The sequence below is a fragment of the Chiloscyllium plagiosum genome, unplaced genomic scaffold (assembly GCF_037043375.1).
Source record: "Chiloscyllium plagiosum isolate Xiang-an unplaced genomic scaffold, Cpla_swu_hap1 HiC_scaffold_37, whole genome shotgun sequence".
NCBI lineage: Eukaryota > Metazoa > Chordata > Chondrichthyes > Orectolobiformes > Hemiscylliidae > Chiloscyllium > Chiloscyllium plagiosum.
The window spans coordinates 2,566,898-2,592,557 of NW_028270175.1; the positions used below are offsets into that span (position 1 = coordinate 2,566,898).

Sequence of the window (25,660 nt, forward strand, 5' to 3'; positions counted from 1 at the left end):
GGAAGCTTCTGTATCTGTGAGACCCTCTCTGATTAGTAGTGCTACACCCCCTCCTCTTTTTCCCCCCTCCCTATTCTTTTTAAATGCTCGAAACCCTGGAGCATCCAGCAACCATTCCTGCCCCTGAGAAACCCATGTCTCTGTTATGGCCACAACATCATAGCACCAGGTACTGATCCATGCTCTAAGTTCGTCACTTTTATTCCTGATACTCCTTGCGTTAAAGCAAACACACTTTATTCACCTCGAAAGTTTTTTTTAGTTCAGTGCTTTAGAAAACAGAAGAAATGGCACTGTTGCTCATCCCATGGTGCAGGGACAAAGACAGTTTTTATTTTAAAGAAAGGAAGAACTATCCAGAAGGTCAGGGAGTGGGAAGAGTTGGCTCCTTCCCAGGAAAATCCTTCCCACTAGCTGGTCTACCTTTCTTTTAAATTCTTGAGAATTTGTTAACATTCTTCTTGATCAGTCACAACTGAGCTTTATAATTTCTTTCTCAGTTCTCAAACAATGCCTTTAGGATTCTAACCAAACACTTAGACTGGAATTGTCAAACTGCCATCTTTGCCAAGAGGTCATCCCTTCTCTAATTCTAACTATCTCCTGCCTTCAGGAGAAACTGTAACTTTTATAACAAATTTAAAATAAAACAACGATTCCAAGATATGGGTTTTATCCCTCAGCAAAAAATGATTCTGGCTTCTTGTAAACAGAAAGCAAGTTAAAATGTTCTTTAATGTTTACTCTGTCCCCTTGTAAGACTCCATCCTGCTTGCATCACACTATCATCTTCAATTAATGTTTCTTTTTCAAATCCTTAAACACTTAAACAGCTAACACAGCTCACTTACTTTTTTAAGTTCCTTAAATTCTTGATGGTGGTTTCCAGTTTCTGGCACTTTCTCTGGCTAATGTTACAGCACTTACAGCTTTTACTCCTCCTGCCCTGACTGGTCTGCTTTTTCTCCCTGAATGAACTGCCGTTGAAAAGAACTCTTCCCACTCCCTGACCTTCTGGATAGTTCTTCCTTTCTTTAAAAGAAAAACTGTCTTTGTCCCTGCACCATGGGATGAGCAACAGTGCCATTTCTTCTGTTACCTAAAGCACTGAACTATTCACCAAGGTTTTTTTGAAAGGCCTGTTTAAAGTACATGTCAGCATTTTGTCATATTTCACAACTCAAGGAAGCGCAATCCTTTCACCTTAACCCATGTAATCGAGAAATACAAATCCAACTCTGAATTAAACCTATATTTCCAAATACTACCAGCATCTTATGAAGATGAATTACACAATATGGTGCAACTCTTTTTAATTTTATTTTATTCACTCATGGGCTGTGGGTATGACTGGGCCAGCAATTATTGCCTGTCCTTAGTTGCCCCTTGAGAACAAAGAAAATCCCAACACAGGAACAGTCCCTTCATCTGCGCTGATCCAGATTTTCTATATAAACCTGTTGCCTATTTTCTAAGGATCTGTATCCCTCTGCTCCCTGCCCATTCATGTATCTGCCTAGATACATCTTAAATGACGTTATAGTTTCCACCTCTGTCATCTCCGTTGGCAACGCATTCCAAGCCCCAATCACCCTCAACAAAAATAACTTTTTCCATACAGATCTCCCCTAAACCTTTCCCCTTTCACTTTGAACTCGTGACCCCTAATAATTGAGTTTTGCACTTTTGGCGGGGGGGGGGGAGAAAAGCTTCTTGCTATCCACTCTGTCTACACCCCTCATGGTTTGTAGGTCTCAAACAGGTCCCCCCTTCAACCTCCAGCTTTCTAATGAAAATAATCCTAATCTACTCAATTTTTCTTCACAGCTAGCACCCTCCATATCAGGCAACATCCTGGTGAACTTCCTCTGCACCCTCTCCAAGCATCCATATCCTTTTGGTAATGTGGCGACCAGAACTGTACACAGTATTCCCAACGTGGCCGAACCAAAGTCCTACATAACTGTAATATGACCTGCCAACTTTTTTTTACTCAGTACCCTGTCCAACGAAGGAAAGCATGCCATACACCGCCTTGGCCACATTACTAACTTGCATTGCCACCTTCGGGAAACAAAGACCTGAACACCCAGATCTCTCTGAATGCCAATTTTCCCCAGGACTTTTCCGTTTACTGTATAATTTGCTCTTGAATTGAATCTTACAAAATGCATCACCTCACGTTTGCCTGGATTGAACTCTATTTGCCATTTTTTTGCCCATCTCTCCAATCTGCCTATATTTTGCTGTATTCTCTGAATGTCCCCTTCACTATTTGCTTCCCCACCAATCTTGGTGTCCTCTGCAAACTTACTAACCAGGCGATGGATACCTTCCTCCAAATCATTTATATATATCACAAACAACAGTGGTCCCACAGTGGGGGTGAGCTGCCTTCTTGAACCGCTGCAGTCCATGTGCTGTGGGTGACCCACAATGCCCTTAAGGAGGGAATTCCCAGATTTTGATCCAGTGACAATGAAGGAACAGCGATATATTTCCAAGTCAGGATGATGAGTGGCTTGGAGGGGAACTTGCAGGGGGTGGTGTTCCCATGTATCTGCTGCCCTTGTCCTTCCAGCTGGAAGTGGTTGGGGGTTTGGAAAATGTTTGTTCTGAGCTGACAACACTGAGGAGGCTTTCTGTTCAATAATGAAGTGAACTATTGAAGGGCAGATAGAAATGCACATTGTCAATGTCGGTGTTCTACACTTCATTGGACAATGAATACCTTAGATTCCCTACAGAATGGAAGCAGGCCCTTTGGCCCAACAAGTCCACATTGATCCTCCGGACAGTAACCCACCCAGAACCATTCCCCTACCCTATATTTATCCCTGACTAATGCACCTATCACTACGGGCAATTTAGCATGACCAATTAACCTGATCTGCACATCTTTGGATTGTGGGAGGAAACTAGAGCACCCAGAGGAAACTCTCTCAAACATGGGGAGAATGTGCAAACTCCACACAGACATTCGCCCGAAGTGGGAATCGAGCCCAGGTCCCTGGTGCTGTGAGGCAGCAGTGCTAACCATTTTACACCCTTTCAAACAAACTTCATACCTGGGACTTCAGTATCTGCCGGGGTGATTTCTGACTGACTGTGTATGAACAGTCCGTGAGTGTCTACTTTGAAAAGCTGGAATGCCGTCTGTTTGACTTTATATCCAGCTTTTTCAAATTTGAAACCATAGTCTGACCTCCCTCAGCCTCTTTGCTTATTTAGGCCGGTGAAAGTTTAACCCTTTCCTTGTGTCATATCTTTATCCTTCTGTCCGGAAATGGCAGGCCACTCTCCGTCCGTCCGTCCGTCCATTATTGACCCTATCCCTTGGATTTAGGGTCTGGAAGGCAGGGTCAATGCCAGATCATTCTGATGACTGAGGATACTGTCCTTTGTTTCAGCTGGTGGTATTGGGTCGTGTCTCTGGGAAATTCCGAATAGGGTGTTTACAGGGTGGGGCAGTGAATCTGAGCCACTCTGTGAACACAGGACTAAGGGGACTCTATTATTGTACAAAGCAGCAAGCCTGGCTTCATTGTAACTGATGGGCAGCCTCTGAGATCTTCCTGGTTGGGAATATTTTCAAACCAGGAATATAACAACTGAGGATTGATCTGATCCACACTCCCCTTACCCTCCCTCCCTCCTGTTTGAACTCCTGAGATCTACTCTCAGAAACAGCCCCTCTAACCCGTCTCTGCCTGTAATACAGGGAGGAGGGGGTGTGTCTGCTTTCAATCGCAGAGCCAGGCTGGTAATGTATAACAAAGGTAGTTATGTTGCTGTCATGTAAACCGGGGTTAGAGGATTATTTGTCTTCACCATCAAATGGGTGTGATGCACGCTCCAATCTAAATAACAAGACCCAGCACAGAACCATCCGTCTCACCATGAGGAAGCAACTGTCAAAATCTGTTTTCTTTGTAGTTGCCACGTGCACAAACGGCAGAGCAAGAGCTCCCTTGGTGAGAGAGAGACCTCAGACTGAAGAGAGTTGAGCTGTTTGTGTCGGTCTGCCTGGGTCTCTAACACCAAAGCGTGTGGGAACAGGATTGTGTAGCATTAATGCCAACAGCTAGCTCCTACATTGGCCAAGGCTGGCATCTGAAAGGAGTCTGGCCAGATATGAGCCTATGTGTATGAGCTGCTAGTGCACTCTCCCCTGGGTTCTCCCTGACAGGATTCTGTCACATGAAGATAAGAGGTGAAACAAGAAAGACAGGGCAGGCCGCATTTACAAACGCTGCAGCTGGGGAGTCAGTCAGTGTTAGTCTGCAACAAGTGGGGTAGAAAGGTGCACAGGCAAGGAGGGTGGGGGCGTCCCTGGATGGGGTAGCAAGTTTTACAGCACGACATGTTACTACTTTCTGTTGCTCAGGTGAGTGCACTGATTAGCCCAGCTTCTGGGGGAGTAACACCATTCTGTTAGGGCTTATAGAGGTTTATAAAATCATGAGGGGCATGGCTAGGCTAAATAGACGAAGTCTTTTCCCTGGGGTGGGGGAGTGCACGACTAAGGGGCGTAGGTTTAGGGTGAGGGGAAAAGATATAAAAAAGACCTAAAGAGGCAACTTTTCACGCAGAGGGTGGTACGTGTATGGAATGAGCTGCCAGAGGAAGTGGTGGAGGCTGGTACAATTGCAACATTTAAAAAGCATCTGGATGGGTATATGAATAGGAAGGGTTTGGTGGGATATGGGCCGGGTGCTGGCAGGTGGGACTAGATTGGGATGGAATATCTGGTCGGCATGGATGGGTTGGACTGAAGGGTCTGTTTCTGTGCTGTACATCTCTAAAGGAGAAATTGAGGACCGCAGATGCTGGAGATCAGAGCTGAAAAATGTGTTGCTGGAAAAGCACAGCAGGTCAGGCAGCATCCAAGGAGCAGGAGAATTGACGTTTCGGGCACAAGCCTTTCTTCAGGAATGAGGAAGGTGTGCCAAGCAGGCTAAGGTGAGGGTGATAGGCTGGAGAGGTGGTGGGGGGGCGGAGAGGTCAGGAAGAAGATTGCAGGTCAAGAAGGTGGTGCTGAGTCCACAGGTTGGGACTGAGATAAGATGGGGGGAGGGGAAATGAGGAAGCTGGAGAAATCTGCATTCATCTGACTGGTACCTCAGTGGGAAGAAGCTCAGGTTACTAGGGGGTGTGCAGACAAAGGGAGCTATTACAGTCATGCTGTCTCTTCTGCCTTCATGTGTATAACCATCCTGCTCAGGGTCAATCCTTCCTGCATTGCAGCCCTCTGCAGAATTGGGTTTCTTTTGGTTTTTTTAAAATCTAAATGTCTTTTGAGAGGCTTCTATGACCATTTGTCTGTACCTGCTCAGGAGTTCTTAATTATTTTAGTCTCCGTCTCTCTCCGCCACAGTTCATTTCAATCCTATAGCAGAAATAGAGCTGCTGATATCAGAATTGAAGGACAGGCTGTCCACTCCCCAATCATTGCCCACATGAATGCATTCCAGAAAATTCCTTCTGATGGTTACATGCTTAAAAAACATTCTCTTCACAAATTTTCACGCTTTGTAGCGCAGGTTGGGGTTCTGGATGTAGGTTTGCTCGCTGAGCTGGAAGGTTCATTTTCGGACGTTCCATCACCATTCTCGGGAACATTAGTGAGTGACCGGTGGAGGGAGCGCAGAGAACGTTCACCGATGATTGGTGCAAGCTTGGAGGGTCAAAGGGCCTGTTCCTGTGCTGGACCTTCCTTTTGTTCTTTCGAACCCTCCTCCTGAACTTTTATTTCTTCTTTTGGTCAGACATGGGGTGTGGTATTCTCTTGATGACATGTTGGATATTGAGGAAAATGAATTCCTTTGTAAACTGGCTGGCTTTTGATTATAATATCAACATAATAGTTTTGTTGTGATCAGTGTTGTGGGATGGGGGAAGAGACTCAAACCTGTGTGCAGACTGAAAATTGAAAATAATCTTCTGGTATTTGTGGAGACAGGACCTTTTCAAGATTGGGCTGCTTTAAGTGAATTCTAAAATTGATGACTGTGTCAGTGAAACTTTGAAGACTTGATGCTACTTTCATGTTCACTGGAGGTAATAAAACAATTTCGGTGATTTATTCTTTTGAAATTTGAGCCTCAGTATGTCTCTAATTGTGTTTACAATATGAGAAGTATCTGAGGTAATTTCCTCTCGTGGTGAATTGCTTCCATGGGGGCCTTTGTTGGACTGTAGCAGATGGTTGTGTTTTAACTGCTGTGTGGCATCAAGCAGGAGCACTGCTTTGGATTTCCATCTGAGGCAGCCTGAGGTAACGGGGTGAGTCTGAGCTAATCGGAAACAACTGTGCAGGAAGCTGAAACTGCCAAATGGTAAATGCATTGTTCAACAGTTTGAAAAACTTGTTTATAATTTCCAGCAACTAGAGACCTGTGGATGTGCAGATGGAAACCAGTGTGTTGTGACATTTGTGGTACAATGCTGAGATCCTTCTGCCCTTCTCTAAAGTCTTGGTGGTTGAGTGGAATCTCCAGCCAGTCATTCACCAGCTAAGGGGAGAGCTCAGTGTTCTTCACTTCACTTCAAAACATACCTGTCTTGTGTTGGTGCTCCAGCATGAGCTGGTGACTGGGGTAAACTCCCAGCCGGTGATCCACTGGGCATTCTGTGAATATGACTGCTCAGTGATTGTCATCACTGCTGTTGAGTGGAAACCTGGGGATTAATTTGATTTATTGTAGTCACGTGTCCCTAAGTACAGTGAAAAGTTTTTTGTTTTGTGAGCAGGACAGGCAGATCAAAGCAAACAAGGGCATACAGGTCATAGGGTGATTAGACAGAGTGAGGCCTAGAAGGTTACACTGCACAGGAGGGGCACAAAGTGAGATTGACGTTATTTGAAGTTAGAGATCCAGTCAGCAATCTAATGACAGCGGGGAAGAAGTTGTTTCTGAACCTGTCGGTGTGTATGTTTCAGCTTCTGTATCGTCTGCCTGATGGAAGAGAGTATTACCGGCATGGGAGGGGTCTTTTGTTGTCACAAGGAAGTGTAAGTGGAGCCTTTTTTTATACTCACTCTCAGCATGAGGGTGTCGCTGGCTAGACCAGAATTTATTGCCCCTCACTAATTGCCCTGAGGGCAGCTGAGAGTTAACCACATTGCTGTGGGTCTGGAGTCACATGTAGGCCCAAACAGGTAAAGATGGCAGTTTCCTTCCCTAAAGGATATTAGGGAACCAGATGGGTTTTCCCAACAATCAGCAATGAATTCATAGTCTTCATTAGACTTGGTTCCAGATATATTTGCACTGTCGAAATTTGAACCTGGATTACGTGGGTCTCTGGATTAACAGTCCAGCGATAAAACCACTAGGCTATCACCTACTCGTGGATGGGAGTTTGGTTTCTGTGATGGACTGGGCTGTGCACACAACCTTTTGGGGTTTCTTAAGGTCCTGGCCAGAGCTGTTGCCATAGCAAGCCATGATGTACCCAGGTAGAATACTTTCAATGGTGTATTTGTAGAAGTTGGTGAGGGTCCTTATGGATATGCCGAATTTCCTGAGCCACTTGAAGAGGCATTGTTGTGCTTTCTTGACCATGTCTATGTGGGAGGTCCAGGACAGGTTGTTGGTCATTGTCATTCCTAGGAACTTGATGCTTTCCACCTCAGCCTCATTGATGTAGATAGGGGCGTGCCATCCTTTTTTTAATCTTTGAGTTAAATATTCAGTTCATTTTGTTTGCTGACATTGAGGGACAATGTGTTCTCATTGCACCATGGCACTAAGCCCTCTGTCTCCTTGCTGTATTCGGACCCACCGTTATTTGATATCTGTCCTACCGCAATGTTGTCATCAGCGAACTTGTCAATAGCTTTTGTTCAGAATTTGGTGGCACAGGTGCAGGTGTATGGGGGGCACGGTAGGGGGCTGAGGGCACGTCCGCAGGGGGCTGAGGGCACGTCCGCAGGGGGCACGGTAGGGGGCTGAGGGCACGTCCGCAGGGGGCACGGCAGGGGGCTGAGGGCATGGCCGCGGGGGGGTACGGCAGGGGGCTGAGGGCATGGCCGTGGGGGGGTACGGCAGGGGGCTGAGGGCACGGCCGCAGGGGGGTACGGCAGGGGGCTGAGGGCACGGCCGCGGGGGGGTACGGCAGGGGGCTGAGGGCACGGCCATGGGGGGGGTACGGGGAATGCGGCAGGGGGCTGAGGGCATGGCCGCAGGGGGTACGGGGAATGCGGCATGGGGCTGAGGGCACGGCTGCTGGGGGTACGGTAGGGGGCTGCGAATGCATCCTTGGGCGGCCCCAGGACATTTATAACTTTCTGCGCAGACCTTAAATGACAGTTTGTGAAAATACTTTGTCTCTGCAATCAAGAAGCCAGCGTTGTTTTGAGCTACACAGACCCTACAAAACTCCGATGTTGAAAGATACTTTCTCAGTGAGTTGCTGCAGAAACTGCTCCCTTTCCACATGAGAGACTGGTAACAAGGTCAGGCACAGGGACATTGCCTAATGTGTGAGGGAATACTGCCTGTCCCCCTCTACCGTTTCAACTGAGCCAAATGTTTCCAAGGTTCATGATGGAGCAGGAAGTTTCCACTTTGAGCGAGTGGACCCAGAGACCGTCCCTGTCCCTGTTACTGTGTCACAGGCTGCACTGTTCACCTGGGAAGCTGCTCAGAGTGAGGTGGCCTTTCATCTTAAAATTCACGGGTGACGGAATAGACTTGGGACAAAGTTGAGCACATGAGACATCCTCTTCTGTTTTGCTGTAACAACAAGCCATGCAGACAAACCTTGTGCGTAAACAGGATCTGTTCAGATGAGGAGGAATGCAATGGACACTTGAAGGATGCCCTCAAGAACAGGGTATGATGCTCAATGCATTGATCGCCAGTTCCGCCATGCCTCAGTGAGAAACCGTAATGACCTCAGAAGACAGATATAGGATACGACTGATTGGTACCCTTCATTGTCCAGTCACTCCCGGGACACTTTATTGGTGAGGATGGGCACCTCACCAAGACCTTCCCTATGCCTCCACTTCTCACTTTTAAACAACCATCAAACCTTAAACAGACCATTGTTCGCAGCAAACTGCCCAGCCTTCAGGGCAACATCAACCATAGCACCGCACAACTCTGTCATGGCAACCACTGCAAGACTTGTCAGAGTGTCGATATGACCATTACACATGGCAACACCACCCATCATGTACAAGGCAGATACTCATGTGACTCTGTCTACATTGCGTATCTCATATGCCGCAGAAAAGGATGCCCTGAGGCATGGTACATTGGTGAGACCAAGCAGAGGCAATGGCATCGTGAATGGACATCATGCAACGATCACCAGGAAGGGGTGTTCCCTCCCAGTTGGGGAACACTTCAGTGGTCTGGGACATTCGGCCTCAGATCTTCAAGTGACCGTCCTCCAAAGCAGACTTCGGGATATGCAACAATGCAGAGAGGCTGAGCAGAGGCTGATAGCCAGGTTCGGTACCCGTGGGGATGGCCTCAACCGGGACGTTGGGTTCATGCCACACTACAGGTGACCCCACTACACTACATTCGCTCGCTCACTCGCATGTGCACTCATTTGTGATCTTGCTCGCAAGCGCACGCACTCTCTCAGGCTTACACTCAGTGTCACACATGTGCACACTCTACCAAGCATGCAAACTCTCTCTCACACATGTATACGTCCATGGGGTGAATTTGCATTTGCAGATATAGTAGTCCCCCCCGTTCTCGAAAGGGGATGAGTTTCGGGACCTATTGTGGATAGGTACAAACTCATTCATTTCAATGGGAAATGTACCCATCCGATATCTCCTGGTCCCTGGTTCTGTAACATTCCTCATAATATGTCTGGGCCATGGTAAACCACAGGTACTAAAACCGGGAAATCAGACCCGGGGGTTTGGGTGGGCGGGGGGGTGGCGCCCTGTCCATTCTACTTCCGCTAAAAAAAGTGCACAACCTTCAGGCAGTCAGTCATGTGACATTTTTTATAAATTCCTATTTTGGAAATAGAATCAGTTTGACTCAGGACAGACTCTGACCTCTCAGCTTTCATACATTGTCTGAACTGAGATGTCCCCCTTTTTAAATAAAACCTAAAGTTATCTCGAGAATGTGACTTGGAGGAAGTTCTGGGATTTTCATGTTAATGAACCGAAACCTGCAGCCCATTCTAAAAGATGAAAGACTTGGCAGCAATCTAGGTTTGTTCAATACATCATTTCAGTTGTATGACACTGTAATCTTTTGCTATAAATTCTGTGTCTTATGATCCTGCCCCACTAACTACCTGATGAAGGAGCAGCTCCCCGAAAGCTAGTGTTTGACTATAACCTGGTGTAACGTGATTTTTAACAAGTGATGTGACAGCACTGAGTACAGCTAGACAGCATGCAGACATCGTCATTCTGTCCTCTGAGTCTGTTACAGGAGGATAATATGAGTAAGTCTAAGGACTGGAAACATCATGTCATATTTTACTTTTGTGTCTGATCATTTGTATGACTTGGATCTTATCTGAATTCTTCAAATTCAATTCAAACAGCCCCCTCTGCACCTGTAAAAATAATTTGATGAAATTGGAATTGGCAGGACAATGCCCCCAACTGCTGTGAATGGGTTAGCAAATCCGGACTGCCTGAATAGCCGTTCGTTCATTCCCCTGTTGTGTCTCTTGCTGAATTGTCTGTTCTCCACCTCTTGTAGCTGTTCTCCGAATCTTCCTGGTTTTAAAAACAAGAAGCAAAGCTGACTGTGTACCAAAGGATTAAATGGAGCACTGCATCCACCTGGGAAGCTGAGAAACCATAAGCTTCAGTTATTCTCTGACGCAGAGCGGGGAGGGTGGAAGAGAGCGCGAGAGGGACTGACTGTGTGCTTCACTGGAGGCAGCCAGCTCTGTCAACGGGATGGAAAGGAGGAGTTACTGGGTCAAGAGTGTGGTGCTGGAAAAGCACAGCAGGTCAGGCAGCATCTGAGGAGCAGGTGGGTCGATCTTTCAGGCATAAACCCTTCTTCAGGAATTCCTGATGAAGAGCTTATGCCCAAAACATCGACACTCCTGCTCCTCAGATGCTGCCTGACCTGCTGTGCTTTTCCAGCACCACACTCTAATCTCCAGAATCTGCAGTCCTCCCTTTCTCCCATGATTGGACCAGGTAATGAAATGGAGTGGGTCTTCGACGAAGGTGAAGGATGCAGTGTAGCGATGTTGAGATGGGGACCTGTGTTGTGTCTTGGCTCTGTCTCGGTGAGCTGTGGTAATAATTTACCAAGTGACCATCCTGTGCTGCTGGCTTTTCAAGAATGTGGTGGGGGGGGGGGGGGGGGCGGCATGTGGCATATTTCTCATTCCTTCTTTCTGTTCAAACTCTGAAAATACTCAAGAAACTCGGCAGGTCTGGCAGCATCTGGGGGTTGGGGTGGGGGAGGAAGAGTTATGTTTTGAGGTGAGGTTCTGAGGAAAAGTGAAATCAAACTTGAAAGGCTAACCGTTGCTCTCCTCGCAGGTGTGTTTCCGCAGAGTATCTCCAGCTTTCTGTGTTTGTGGCCGCTGCAGCAAATCTGAAATGAGATTTTACTGAAACCCTTCTTCCTGTTTAGTTGGCTGTGAAGCAGCTTTGCATTTCACATTTCCATCTCCATTTATTCCTTTAGTTTACTTTGGATCCCCTAATCCTACTAACTAGAGACTACCACCTGGGATTATTAGGCTCTACAATTTATTCTTGAACAGCTGAGTGTAAGGAATAAGCTGCCAAAGGAATTGGTAGATGCAGGTCTAGTTACAACATTTTTAAATACATTTGGACAGGTACCTGAATGGGAATGGTTTAGAGGGATATCTGCCAAATGCAAGCAAATGGGACTAGATTAGTTTGTGAAATTTTAGATTAGATTCCCTACAGTGTGGAAACAGGCCCTTCAGCACAACCAGTCCACACTAACACTCCGAAGAGTAACCCACCCAAACCCATTCCCTCTGACTAATGCTTACATCATGGACAATTTAGCACAGCCAATTCACCTGACCTGCACATCTTTGGACTGTGGGAGGAAACCAGAGCATCCGCAGGAAACCCACGCAGACACAGGGAGAATGTGCAAACTCCACACAGTCAGTCGCCCGAGGCTGGAATCAAACTTGGGACCCTTGTGCTGTAAGGCAGAAATGCTAACCACTGGGCCACCATGCTGCATTAGTTAGCATGGTCTGTTTCTGTGCTGTATGACTCTGACTGTGACCATCCATTGATGCAGCAGCTCTTGGTTGGGAAGGGGAGGCACTTAGATCCCTGTCGATCTGGGGGAGTGAGTCCTCATGAAGTGGACACAGACCGAGCGAGTTCTCTAACTTTCAGTCTTTGTAAAGACTCTCTCCAGCTACTTTGCTCTGCACACTAGTTAAATATACCTGATAGATGTTTATAAACTTCTGGCGTGTGTAGATAGGATTGACAGTCAAAGTTAAAATGTCCAATACAAGAAGACGTGCATTTAAGGCGAGAGGGGCATAGTTCAAAGAAGATATGAGGGACAAGTCTTTTTATACACAATTGTAGAAGTCTGGAATGCGCTGCCAGGGCTGGTGTTAGAGGCAGATACGATGGTGGTGTTTAAGGGCTTTAGGTAAGCACATGGACATGCAAGGAATGGAGGGATAGGGACCACGGACAGGCAGAAGGGTTAGTTTAATTTGGCGGCATGTTCACAACATCGTGGGCCGAAGGGCCTGTTCCTGTGCTGTAATGTTCTATATTCTAAAATCTCGGAATACGAAAAGCATCCTAGGACAGAGGCTGGAAGAGTGGTATCTCTGTACTGCAGCGTGATGAGTGAGCTGGAACCAGGAAGCTGGGTGGGTGTGTGCCTGTTGCTTTTTGGGCCTGTGAGCGTGGAGCTGGATGGGACTGAGCAAGAGGAGGCAGTACCTCAAGCAGAGCAGTTTAAAGTTTACTTTCTGGTGGAACAGCCAGGGACTGTTGCAAATCATTTACTACAATCTGTGTATGTGAAACAATTACCCACATTCTTCGAAATGCAAAACATTGGCAGTATTTTCAGTGAAACTGCTACAATTGTGACTTGGGGATTTGTTGACCAGGCTGTGTGTAACTGTTAGTATTCTCTTTGTAGTCACTGGAACTGATGAAACCTCACTGTAAAGTCGATACGAGACAGATCGACCCTGACACAGAGAGACTGATTCTGCCTCCATTAGATAGTAACCCAGTCAGAAGGGGAGAGGTACATTGTGACAGGCAGATGCCTGAGGTAATTGCTCTGTGGATAATCCCTCAGCCTGGCCCCTCTTGTGAGTTGATTTGTTACTGATAGTGAAAAGGCAGAGAGGTGGAACTGTTGTCTGGAGAGGTGTTCTCCAGGGATTGCAGTCGGTGCTTCCTGATCAGAGTGGTAGCTCTCCCAGCACCTTCATCTCCCTCCCAGGAACACCAGCTCTGGGAAGCTCCCTGTGGCTGGAGCTCAGAGAATCTCTGACTTCTTTCAGGTAGCCTCCCTGGGCTCTAGGAAACAGCACTGTTTTCCGCATTGGTACCATTTTAAGGTAAAGGATTTTGCAACAACAACTTGCATCTGTATATTACCTTCTGATCCTCCCAAGACACTTTGGAGAAGCAAACACCCAACCCATTTGAAGACGATGACACGGTGGCTCAGTGGTTAGCACTGCTACCTCACAGCACCAGGGACTTGGGTTCGATTCCACCCTTCGGGTAACAGTCTGTGTAGAGTTTGCACATTCTCCTCATGTCTAGTTGGGTTATTCAGGGTTCTCCTGTTTCCTCCCACAATCCAAAGATGTATAGAGTAGGTGGGTTGGCCATGGGAAATGCAGGGTTGCAGGAATACGGTAGTGGTGGTGGGATTGGGAGGAATGCTGTTCAGAGGGTTAGTGTGGAATTGTTGGGCTGAATGGCCTGTTTCCACACTGTAGGGATTCTATGACAGAGCTAAAACAGGCATCACTCAGTCAATGACGGAAGCCTGGTCAAAGAGGTTGGTTTTTAAGGAGAACGCTGAAGAGCTTTTTCTTGTTTGTTGAGGCAGTTGGGGGAGCAGGCCACACTGGTGCAGGATAGTGGGGCTGGAATAGCTCTGGGAGATCGGGAGGGAGCAGGACTGTGCAGGGATTTGAAAACACAGGAAACTGAATGAAATTCACGAGCTGAAGAGGCAGCCAGAGAAGGGAGCCTGATCAATGCTAAACCCTCCGACTTGGCAGGAAGGGGATCTCTCACTCAGGCTCCAGACCCCAGACCAATTCCTTCACTCTGACAGCAGCAATGGAAACGATCACCCAGACCGGGTCTATTCGTACCAGCACTAGCGGCCACGATGGTACATTCTGATAGCAGACACAGGTGTGGAATAAGCAATCTGACACAAACACTGAACTGCAGCTCCCCAGGATTCTGGGTAATCAAAGATGGATAACGGGAAAAATTTCTGGCTGTAAGAGCTGCTTTTTTTTTTTGAAGTATTTTAGGTGTCGGAGATGATTTCCTCGAATTCCAGGAGCAGCAGTTACTGTTTTATATGCTGTTGCATTGTTTTGGAACTTTGGAAAAAAATGTCAAAACAACAGCAGTTTAACAGGGAGAAGAGCAGACAAAGGAAGCACATGGTGAGGACAGTGAGGGAGGGAGAGAGGGAGGGGGAGGGGGAGGGGGAGGGGGGGAGAGGGTGGGGGAATTGCTGTTTGAATTCGTGTATCGCTGGACATCGGAGTCCATCTGGGAAAATTAACAAACAGTGAAATTCACAACTAATCTTGGAGGAACTGTTGGGTGAAGTTCACATCACAGAATCAGATAAGTTAATTGTTGTTTTAAGTCTGTCCAAGAGAAAGGCTGCAGTAGTGAGTACAGTGGATTCTCTCTTGATCATCTGTTTTTGGAGATAAGTCTCTTGATTAAACTTAAAATATAAGCCATAGCTATTAATTTAACCTGGGGCAATGTTTGTAGAGGAATAAGACGGTGTTATTTTCTGGGTCTGTAGATTGTGAAGGAGCAAAAATGGCCTTTGCAGTGATATGTACTTCTTGTCAGATGTGGGAGTTTAAAGAGAGTTTAAGGGTTACTGTGGATTATATCTCCCATAAATGCTGTTTGATGCGAATCTTATCAGATCGAGTGGATCGGTTGGAGAGACAGATAGAAGTGATGAGGAATTTGCAACAGCTACAGTATGTGATGGATGGCAGTTATAGGAAGGGGGGAGGGTGGAGTCTCAGATACAGTCACATAGACGGGTTAAGTCCAGGAAGGGTAAGAGAGGTCGGCACCTAGGGCAGGAGTCTTTTGTGGATATACCCATTTCAAACAGGTATGCTGTTTTGGAAAATGTAGGGGGTGATGGATTCTCAGGGGAACGTAGTATGAACAGCCAAGTTTCTGGTATTGAGACTGGCTCTAATGCAATGAGGGGTACGTCGGCTTCCAAGAGATCACTTGTGTTAGGGGATTCTGTAGTCAGAGGTACAGACAGATGTTTCCGTGGCCAGCAGAGAAAAAACAGAATGGTGTGTTGTTTCCCTGGTGCCAGGATCAAGGATGTCTCAGAGAGGGTGCAGAATGTTCTCACGGGGGAGAGGGGCCAGCAGGAGGTCATTGTCCACATTGGAACCAATGACATTGGAAGGGAAAAGGTTGAGACACTGAAAGGAGATTACAGAGAGTTAGGTAGACATTTAAAAAGGAGGTCCTCAAGGGTAGTAATATCTGGATTACTCCCGGTGCTATGAGCTAGTGAGGGCAGGAATAGGAGGATAGAGCAGATGAATGCATGGCTGAGGAGCTGGTGTGTGAGAGAAGGATTCACATTTTGGATCATTGGAATCTCTGTTGGGGTAGAAGTGACCTGTACAAGAAGGACGGATTGCACCTAAATTGGAAGAGGACTAATATACTGGCAGGGAAATTTGCTAGAACTGCTTGGGAGGATTTAAACTAGTAAGGTGGGGTAGTGGGACCCAGGGAGATAGTGAGGAAAGAGATCGATCTGAGACGGGTACAGCTGAGAACAGGAATGAGTAAAACAGTCAGGGCAGACAGGGACAAGGTAGGACTAATAAATTAAACTGCATTTATTTCAATGCAAGGAGCCTAACCGGGAAGGCAGATGGACTCAGGGCATAGTTAGGGACATGGGACTGGGATATCATAGCAATTACGGAAACATGGCTCAGGGATGGACAGGACTGGCAGCTTAATGTTCCAGGTTACAAATGCTACAGGAATGATAGAAAGGGAGGCAAAAGAGGAGGGGGAGTGGCATCTTTGATAAGGGATAGCATTACAGCTGTGCTGAGGGAGGATATTCCCAGAAATACATCCAGGGAAATTATTTGGGTGGAACTGAGAAATAAGAAAGGAATGATCACCTTATTGGGATTGTATTATAGACCCCCCCAATAGTCAGAGGGGATTGAGAAACAAACTTGTAAGGAGATCTCAGCTATCTCAGCTGTAAGAATAATAGGGTGGTTATGGTAGGGGATTTTAATTTTCCAAATATTGACTGGGACTGCCATAGTGTTAAAGGTTTAAATGGAGAGGAATTTGTTAAGTGTGTACAAGACAATTTTCTGATTCAGTATGTGGATGTACCTACTAGCGAAGGTGCAAGACTTGACCTACTCTTGGGAAATAAGGCAGGGCAGGTGACTGAGGTGTCAGTGGGGGAGCACTTTGGGACCAGCGACCATAATTCTATTCGTTTTAAAATAGTGATGGAAAAGGATAGACCAGATCTAAAAGTTGAAGTTCCAAATTGGAGAAAGGCCAATTTTGATGGTATTAGGTAAGAACTTTTGAAAGCTGATTGGAGGCAGATGTTCGCAGGTAAAGGGACGGCTGGAAATGGGAAGCCTTCAGAAATGAGATAACGAGAATCCAGAGAAAGTATATTCCTGTCAGGGTGAAAAGGAAGACTGGTAGGTGTAGGGAATGATGGATGACTAAAGAAACTGAGGGTTTGGTTAAGAAAAAGAAGGAAGCATATGTCCGGTACAGACAGGATAGATCGAGTGAGTCCTTAGAGTATAAAGGCAGTAGGAGTATACTTAAGAGGGAAATCAGGAGGGAAAATGGGGACAGGAGATAGCTTTGGCAAATAGAGTTAAGGAGAATCCAAAGGGTTTTTACAAATATATTAAGGACAAAAGGGTAACTGGGGAGAGAATAGGGCCCCTCAAAGATCAGCAAGGCGGCCTTTGTGTGGCGCTACAGAAAATGGGGGAGATACTAAATGCATATTTAGCATCAGTATTTACTGTGGAAAAGGATATGGAAGATATAGTCTGTAGGGAACTAGATGGTGACATCTTGCAAAATGACCAGCTTTTTTTTTTACAGAGGAGGAAGTGCTGGATGTCTTGAAATGGTTAAAGGTGGATAAATCCCCAGGACTGATCAGGTGTATCCGAGAACTCTGTGGGAAGCTAGAGAAGTGATTACTGGGCCTCTTGCTGAGATATTTGTATCATCGATAGTCACAGGTGAGGTGCCGGAAGACTGGAGATTGGCAAACATGGTGCCACTGTTTAAGAAGGGTGGTAAAGACAAGCCAGGAAACAATAGACCAGTGAGCCTGACCTTGGTGTTGGGCAAGTTGTTGGAGGGAATCCTGAGGGACAGGATGTACATGTATTTGGAAAGGCAAGGACTGATTCGGGATAGTCAACATGGCTTTGTGCGTGGGAAATCATGTCTCACAAACTTGATTGAGTTTTTTGATGAAGTAACAAAGAGGATTGATGAGGGCAGAGCAGTAGATGTGATCTATATGGACTTCAGTAAGGCATTCGACAAGGTTCCCCATGGGAGACTGATTAGCAAGGTTAGATCTCATGGAATACAGGGAGAACTAGCCATTTGGATACAGAACTGGCTCAAAGGTGGAGGGTTGTTTTTCAAACTGGAGGCCTGTGACCAGTGGAGTGCCACAAGGATCGGTGCTGGGTCCAATACTTTTCATCAGTATATAAATGATTTGGATGTGAGCATGAGGTATCGTTAGTAAGTTTGCAGAGGACACCAAAATTAGAGGAATAGTGGACAGCAAAGAAGGTTACCTCAGATTACAACAGGATCTTGACCAGATGGGCCAATGGGCTGAGGAGTGGCAGATGGAGTTTAATTCAGATAAATGAGAGGTGCTGCATTTTGGGAAAGCAAATCTCAGCAGGACTTATACACTTAATGGTAAGGTCCTGGGGAGTGTTGCTGAACAAACAGACCTTGGAGTGGAGGTTCATAGCTCCTTGAAAGTGGTGTCGCAGGTAGATAGGATAGTGAAGGTGGTGTTTGGTATGCTTTCCTTTATTGTTCAGAGTATTGAGTACAGGAGTTGGGAGGTCATGTTGCGGCTGTACAGGACATTGGCTAGGCCACTGTTGGAATATTGTGTGCAATTCTGGTCTCCTTCCTAACGGAAAGATGTTGTAAAACTTGAAAGGGTTCAGAAAAGATTTACAAGGATGTTGCCAGGGTTGGAGGATTTGAGCTACAGGGAGAGGCTGAACAGGCTGGAGCTGTTTTCCGTGGAGCGTTGGAGGCCGAGGGGTGACCTTATAGAGGTTAACAAAATTATGAGGGGCACGGATAGGATAAATAGACAAAGTCTTTTCCCTCGGGTCAGGGAGTCCAGAACTAGAGGGCATAGGTTTCGGGTGAGAGGGGAAAGATATAAGAGAGACCTAAGGGGCAACATTTTCACACAGAGGGTGGTACGTGTATGGAATGAGCTGCCAGAGGATGTGGTGGAGGCTGGTACAATTGCAACATTTAAGAGGCATTTGGATGGGTATATGAATAGGAAGGGTTTGGAGGGATATGGGCCGGGTGCTGGCAGGTGGGACTAGATTGTGTTGGGATATCTGGTCAGCATGGACGGGTTGGACCGAAGGGTCTGTTTCCATGCTGTACATCTCTCTATGACTCTCTCTCTCCCATGATGTATCCTATTGAATGGTGGAACAGACTCTCAGGACCTGAATGGCCTACTCCTATTCCTGTGTATTTGGGTGATCAGGAGGTTGTGAAAGTCTGGGCTGTGAACATAATCCTGTTAAACCTTCTCCAAGTATGCGCCAATAACCTCTCCAGTCCAGTCCTTCACCACTAACTGTTCCAGCTGAATCCTCTCTCTCCTCCCTCTGAGAGGCATTTGGAATGTTCCCAGTATTATGATTACTATCTAAATGCAGGGCAGTGTTAATCTGATCACATCTTTATCTTTTTGGTCCTGTTATCTGTGTTGCTCTCTGAAGTTGCTGTTGTAAACTGGAGCCTGGATGGTGGGGGTTGACACTTCAGAACCACCCCACAGGATGTGTCCCACAGCTCCCCAGGGGCTTGTAAGTAAGTTTTATGACCTGGCTATAGCACCCAAAAGGCAGATTGATCCGAATGAGCCAAGGAGCTGCAGAGTTGGCTGGTGTCCTGGCCAGAGGCACTCCGACTCTGTAAAACCTGGTTATTATCGCACTTAGCGTAATAACACAGCTGTGTCTGTGTCAACTAACAAATGGAACTGGGGCAATGAACAACTGAGATGACAAATCACTTCCTGGAGCGCTCCCAATTCCACCAAAACGGAACAGACCCCTCACCCAGTTCCAGCTTTGAAGTTGTTCTCTCGCTAATGTGTGCTGTAAAACATTTTCTTTAGGCTACAATCAGTTTTTGGGGATTAATGTTGCCTTTTGCCTCTGTGACCTCTGACCAATGTATTGAACTGTGTTTATGGTCTCCCTTGTTTTCTGGTGTCCCTGTAATTTATTGAGCTGGACACTGAAGTCCCCACAGCTTTGAGTGGCTGCAGTAGTGGGTGATTGCCTGTGTGTCCCTCTCCCTCTCCCTCTCCCTCTCCCTCTCCCTCTCCCTCTCCCTCTCCCTCTCCCTCTCCCTCTCCCTCTCCCTCTCCCTCTCCCTCTCCCTCTCCCTCTCCCTCTCCCTCTCCCTCTCCCTCTCCCTCTCCCTCTCCCTCTGTGTGTCTCGCTCACATGTGCACACCTCTGTGTCTCTCCCAGTTGTCACTGTGCCAGTCCCTGGGTGCCTTGCTTCAGGAAGGTGATCATCGCTGACATTCGGCATCTTTCGCTTCAAATTCTTTTTGAAGCGAATTGGTGTGAGGTAAGTCCAAAACCCAGGGCTTTGTCAGAAACGGGGCAGGTTTTCAGGAGAGGTACTGAGCATCGTTTAAGGCAAAAGACCGCAAAGAATTTCGACAAAGTGAATTGGACAATCTGCCACTTTGTACCTTAGTAATTGGGACGGGTGAAGTTAACATCATTGAATATTTTTGAAAGGATTGTATTTAATGCAGTTAGTGAGTGAATTTCCCTCAATGTTGCTCTTACAAAGGAAGAGGATAATTAGGTGCAAAGTTAAGGTAAAAACATGATTGTGGCACAGAACAGTTAACTTTGAGAAATGAGACAAATGCATTGGGCTAAATGGTCCATTTATTAGCTGTGACTTGGTTTAAGTTTGTTTCATTGTTGTGGCACAGGGAAAGCCATATCTCAGTTCCACAACGTTTGGAGCTTCCTCCCAGCCAGTGATGAGAACTTCATGTGCAGCTGGCTATCACCAGCAGCGGTGTGCTGACCTGACCGTCACTGCCTGGGTTTGATGGATAAATATTGAATAGCCCACTTGGGTTCATGGCCACTGCTTTTCTTTCAGATGCTGCTCCTGGGATCTCCTACGTCCACCTGGAGAACTGACCCTCCGGCAGTGCAGCACTATCTCGGCGCTGACCCTCCGGCCGTGCCCTGTCCCCTCGGCGCTGACCCTCCGGCCGTGCCCTGTCCCCTCGGCGCTGACCCGCCGGCAGCGCGGCTCTCCCTCGCCACTGACCCTCCGGCTGTGCCCTGTCCCCTCGGCGCTGACCCACCGGCAGCGCAGCTCTCCCTCGGCACTGACCCTCCGGCCGTGCCCTGTCCCCTCGGCGCTGACCCGCCAGCAGCGCGGCTCTCACTCGGCAATGACCTTCCGGCCGTGCCCTGTCCCCTCGGCGCTGACCCGCCGGCAGCGCGGCTTTCCCTCGGCACTGACCTTCCGACCGTGCCCTGTCCCCTCGGCGCTGACCCGCCGGCAGCGCGGCTCTCCCTCAGCGCTGCCCCGCCGGGCTGCCTTGGAGTGTGAGCTGGAGTTTGAATGCTTGTTTCTGGTGTGAATTTGAGGCAATGTCATTTTGACAGGGCTCAGAGTGTTTGGCTGAAGGCATCTCGTGATTATATTCGTGAACATTTCGCCCTCAGTTACTCATTACACGTTCAAAGCTGTTTTGTGTCTCAGTAGAGTTTGTAGAATTCTAGTGTGGGGTCGCTGCATGAATATTGGCAAACATGCAGATGACACATGAAGATGCCCTGCAGATTTTCCTGTTGACAGTGTCCATTAGCTAAACAAGGGAGGGGGAATTAAAGATGGCTTATTTATAGAAAGGAAGAACTACCAACTGTGAAGGGATGTAATTGTGCTCGGTTTGTGTTGCTATCAGATGTTTCCCCATGTGGAAGGGTAGTCCCCTGGGCTGGGAGTTTTAACTCTGTTCATTCACAAGAGTCCAGCCTCTCAAAGCTGCCTTTCTTCTGGCTAACACTGATGGAAGAATTATGAACAGGTCACTTACTGCCTGAATACTGGCAAACAGTTTATTCTGCGACAGTCCCTGAGCTCTTTAGGATTTACTGCAGCATTTCCTGGTCCCTCTGGGATCTCCTTTTCAGACTCACTGGTGAATTCAGTCAAAGTGCAGAGCACAGTGCCATCCCCAGGTGATGGCTGGTGTTGCAGGAAGGACCCAGCCTGGGAACGTGACTGCACATTTACAGACTGCTTCAGTTTTGTGGGAAGATTTCACACATTCACTAACTGTTTGTGTCCTTTCTCGTGAACTGGGACAACTCTGGAAACCTCAGAATGGCTGAATTATTACAGTGTGGCAGGAAGCTTTATGTTCCAGTCAATAGATGTGGAGCATGAAAGTCTGTGTTTCAGGCCAAAACCCTGCTCCTCTGATATTGTCTGACCTGCTGAGCTTTTCCAGCTCCCTATCAATTGATTCTGGCTTCCAGCATCGACAGTCCTTACTGTCTCCAAGCTTTGGCTCCCATCCTGTCTGCACCAACTCGGAGCATATTGACTTGGAGCCTATGTCCTGCCCTTAGCCCATAACCCTGCACATTTATTCTACTCCAGTGATCAGCCAATAATGCCTTGAATGACCCAGTTGAACCTGCCCCCAGGCAGCGCATTCCCAGACCCTAACCACCTGCTCTCTCTTTCCCCTCAGCTCGTATTTGCTTCTGTCGCAAATCACCAAGAACAGGGCGTACGACTTTACTCAGTTTCCAAGTGGGAGTGGTTTCTCCCCATCCACTCTGTCTGGATGCTTCAAGATTTTGAAAACCCCTCTATCCAATCTCCTGTCAGCCTTCCCTCTCCAAGGAGAACAGTCCCAACTTCTTCAATCTATCCTCATTGCTGCAGTTGCTTATTCCTGGAACCATCGTTTCTGCACTTCCTCCAATGTGTTCACCTCTTCCCTATAGTGGGGCCCCCAAAATTGTATCCAATACTGGAGCTGCGATCTCACTCGTGTCTTTATACACGTTCAGCGCCATCTCCCTGCAGTTATACTCTATGCCCCTGTTTCTGAAGTTTGGAATATTGTAGGTTTCATTGACGTCTCTATCTATATGACCTGCTGCCTAGAATGACTTATGCACAGATACCGGTCTCTCGGGCCCTGCACGCACTCGATCATGATATTTCCTTTTATTTTCGCTGGCTGTCCATGTCCTTTGCATCAAAATGTGCCATCTCACGTTCCTGTGTTAAACCTGATCAGCCATCTCTCTGCATGATTCACCAACTTATCCAATGTCCTTCTACAGTTCCACAGTCAGATCCTTGGGTTACAATTCTTCCAAGTTTTGTGTCATCTGCAAACTTTGAAATTGTCCCCTGTACGCCAAGATCCAGATTATCAACATATCTTGGGGGAAAAAACAGGATCGGAATACCAAGCCTGGGGATCCGGAGCCCAGGACAGCATGGTGACTCAGTGGTTAGCACTGCTGCCTCACAGCGCCAGGGACCCGGGTTCGATTCCAGCCTCAGGCGACTGACTGTGTGGAGTTTGCACATTCTCCCAGTGTCTGCGTGGGTTTCCTCCGGGTGCTCTGGTTTCTTCCCACAGTCGGAAGATGTGCCGGTGGGGTTACAGAGATGGGCTCTAGGTCTGGATGGGATGCTCTTCAGATGGTTGGTGCAGACTTGGACTGAATGGCCTCTTTCCACATTGTAGGATTCTCTGATTCTAACTCCACTGTAAACCTTCCTTTAGCCTGGAAAATATCCCTGGACCATTACTCTGTGTTCTATCCCTCTTGCTCCTGTGCCTTTTCACTCCATGCTGTATAACTTCCCTCTGAAGTCTGTTGTGTATCAACACCTTCTGGAAATCGATTAATTTAACTGAATTGAATTTATTGACACATGTACCGAGGCACAGTGAAAAGTTTTGTCTTGTGAGCAATACAGGCAGGTCACAGAGTTAAGTAGCATAGATAGTAAATAATAGGTAAACAGCAGCAAAAACAAAAACACAGGTACAGGCGAATGTTAAGAGTTTGAGAGTCCATTCAGTATTCTAACAACAGTAGGGTAGAAACTGTTTTGAAACCGGCTGGTCTGTGTGTGTTTAGGCATCTGTACCTTCTCCCCAATGGTAGAGGTTGTAGAAAACATTGCCAGGGTGGGATGGATCTTTGAGAATGCTGGCGGCCTTTCCTTGACAGCGGGCCTGGTAGATGGATTCTGTAGATAGGAGGTTGGACTTTGTGATTGTCCGGGCCGAGTTCCCCACTCTCTGTAACTGTCTCCGATCTTGAATGATACAGTTGCCATACCAGGTAGTGATACATCCAGACAGAATGCTCTCGATGGCGCAACGATAAAAGTTGGTAAGGGTATTCGCCGTCATGCCAAATTTCCTCAGCTGCCTGAGGAAGAAGAGACATTGTTGGGCCTTTGTGACCAGTGCATCCACATGAAGAGTCCAAGAAAGCTTGTTGTTGATGACCACTCCCAGGAGCTTGACACTCTCCACTCATTCCACCTCTGTGCTGTTAATGTGTAGGGGGGGGGGGGGCATGAGCAACATCCTGCTGAAAGTCAGTAATGGGTTCCTTGGTTTTGCCGGCATTGAGAGCCAGGTTGTTCTTGGTGCACCATTTTTCCAGGTCTGCCATCTGTAGTCTTTCATTGCCATCTGAGATGCCACTGACTATGATGGTGTCATCAGCGAACTTGTAAATGGTATTAGTCTGGTATTTGGCGATGCAGTCATAGGTATACAGTGTGTACAGTAGGGGGCTGAATACACACCCCGGGGGAGGGGGGGGTCCAGTGTTGAGTGTTAGTGAGGATGAAATATTGTCCCCAATCTTCCCTGATTGAGGCCTGTGAGTCAGGAAACTGAGGATCCAGTTGCAGAGAATGGGGCTTAGTCCAAGATCACTAAGTTGATGTACACCACATCGACAACGTTACCCTAATTGAACCTTACTGTTAACTCTTCAAAAAACAATCAGATTTTACCTGGAGAAATCCACGCTGAATCATCCCACTTTTCCAGGTGACTGTTAATTCTATCCCAAAATAATTGCTTTCAGTTTGAATGTCCGAGGTGATGTTAAGAATATCGGGAGCTTGCTGTCTCTCCTTAGTGACCGTTTATTTTTTTTCTGATTTCAGGTGCAGCAGGGTTTTTGGAGAATTGAAGCTCTCGTGATCAGTGGGCAGTAGTTCACGAGCTCACTGTCGTCATGGAGAATGAACAGAACCCACCTCCCAGCAACACCACAAGCAGTACCCGCTCGCAGGTGCCCCAGATTTCTGTCTACAGCAGCTTGCCTGAGCGCCAGGCAGTCCAGGTAAAATGCTGATATGTTGTCCCTTTTCTCACCTTTCTGACTCCACACTATTGTTTAAATCTGAACATCAGGTTGGGAGTCCCCAGCTGCATGTATGGCAGAGAATTAGCAAACTGACTGTAAGCAGGCTAGGCATTCAGCGCATCGAGTCACCTCCACCATTCAGTGAAATCGTGGTTGGTCTGGTATCCCTCGACTCCACTGGCCTGACTTTTTCCCCTTAACCCTTGATTCCCTTGCTGCTTTAAATGTCTCTCTCCGTCTCTCTCCGTCTCTCTCCGTCTCTCTCCGTCTCTCTCCGTCTCTCTCCGTCTCTCTCCGTCTCTCTCCGTCTCTCGCCGTCATCTACTGCAAGACCCAGCCTTGATGGCCGTCTGTGTTAAAGAATTCCACAGATTCACTCCCCGTGGAGAGAGGTTGCTCGGGGATCGCTGGAAGAGGTCAGAGGCTAGAATAGGGTGGGAGTGTCACTGAACCAGTCATCATATACTGCATGTGTTGGAAATCTGAAATAATAATTAACACTTGTTTTAGTAACTGGATGGACGGAGCATCTCGGGCAGTGTCTGAGAGAACAGTGTTAACCAGCTACACCTTGTTTTTGTTAAGTGAGTTTTTTTTTTTTGTTGAGTTTTATGGAGGGTTTCTCTCTACAATGCTGAGGGAGGTTTCTCACTGTATCTTGCTA

The 25,660-nt window shown here is 47.1% G+C and overlaps 1 protein-coding gene across 18 annotated transcripts in view; it reads left to right on the top strand.

The window, feature by feature from the left end:
- The window catches only part of LOC122540474 (polyhomeotic-like protein 2), a 308,477-nt gene that overhangs the window by 97,509 nt on the left and 185,308 nt on the right, over window positions 1-25,660 (top strand). For 16 of the 18 annotated variants that reach the window (XR_015753414.1, XR_015753415.1, XM_087980196.1 and 13 more), the window contains one exon: window positions 24,794-24,972. Coding sequence is in view for 16 of the 18 variants with exons in the window: in XM_087980196.1 (XP_087836322.1) it covers window positions 24,865-24,972 (108 nt within the window). In the remaining 2 variants the exon portion in view is untranslated. Of the gene's footprint in view, window positions 1-17,392; window positions 17,518-20,136; window positions 20,156-24,793; window positions 24,973-25,660 lie in introns of those variants that run through there. The other 2 variants (XM_087980202.1, XM_087980199.1) reach the window with 2 other exon arrangements.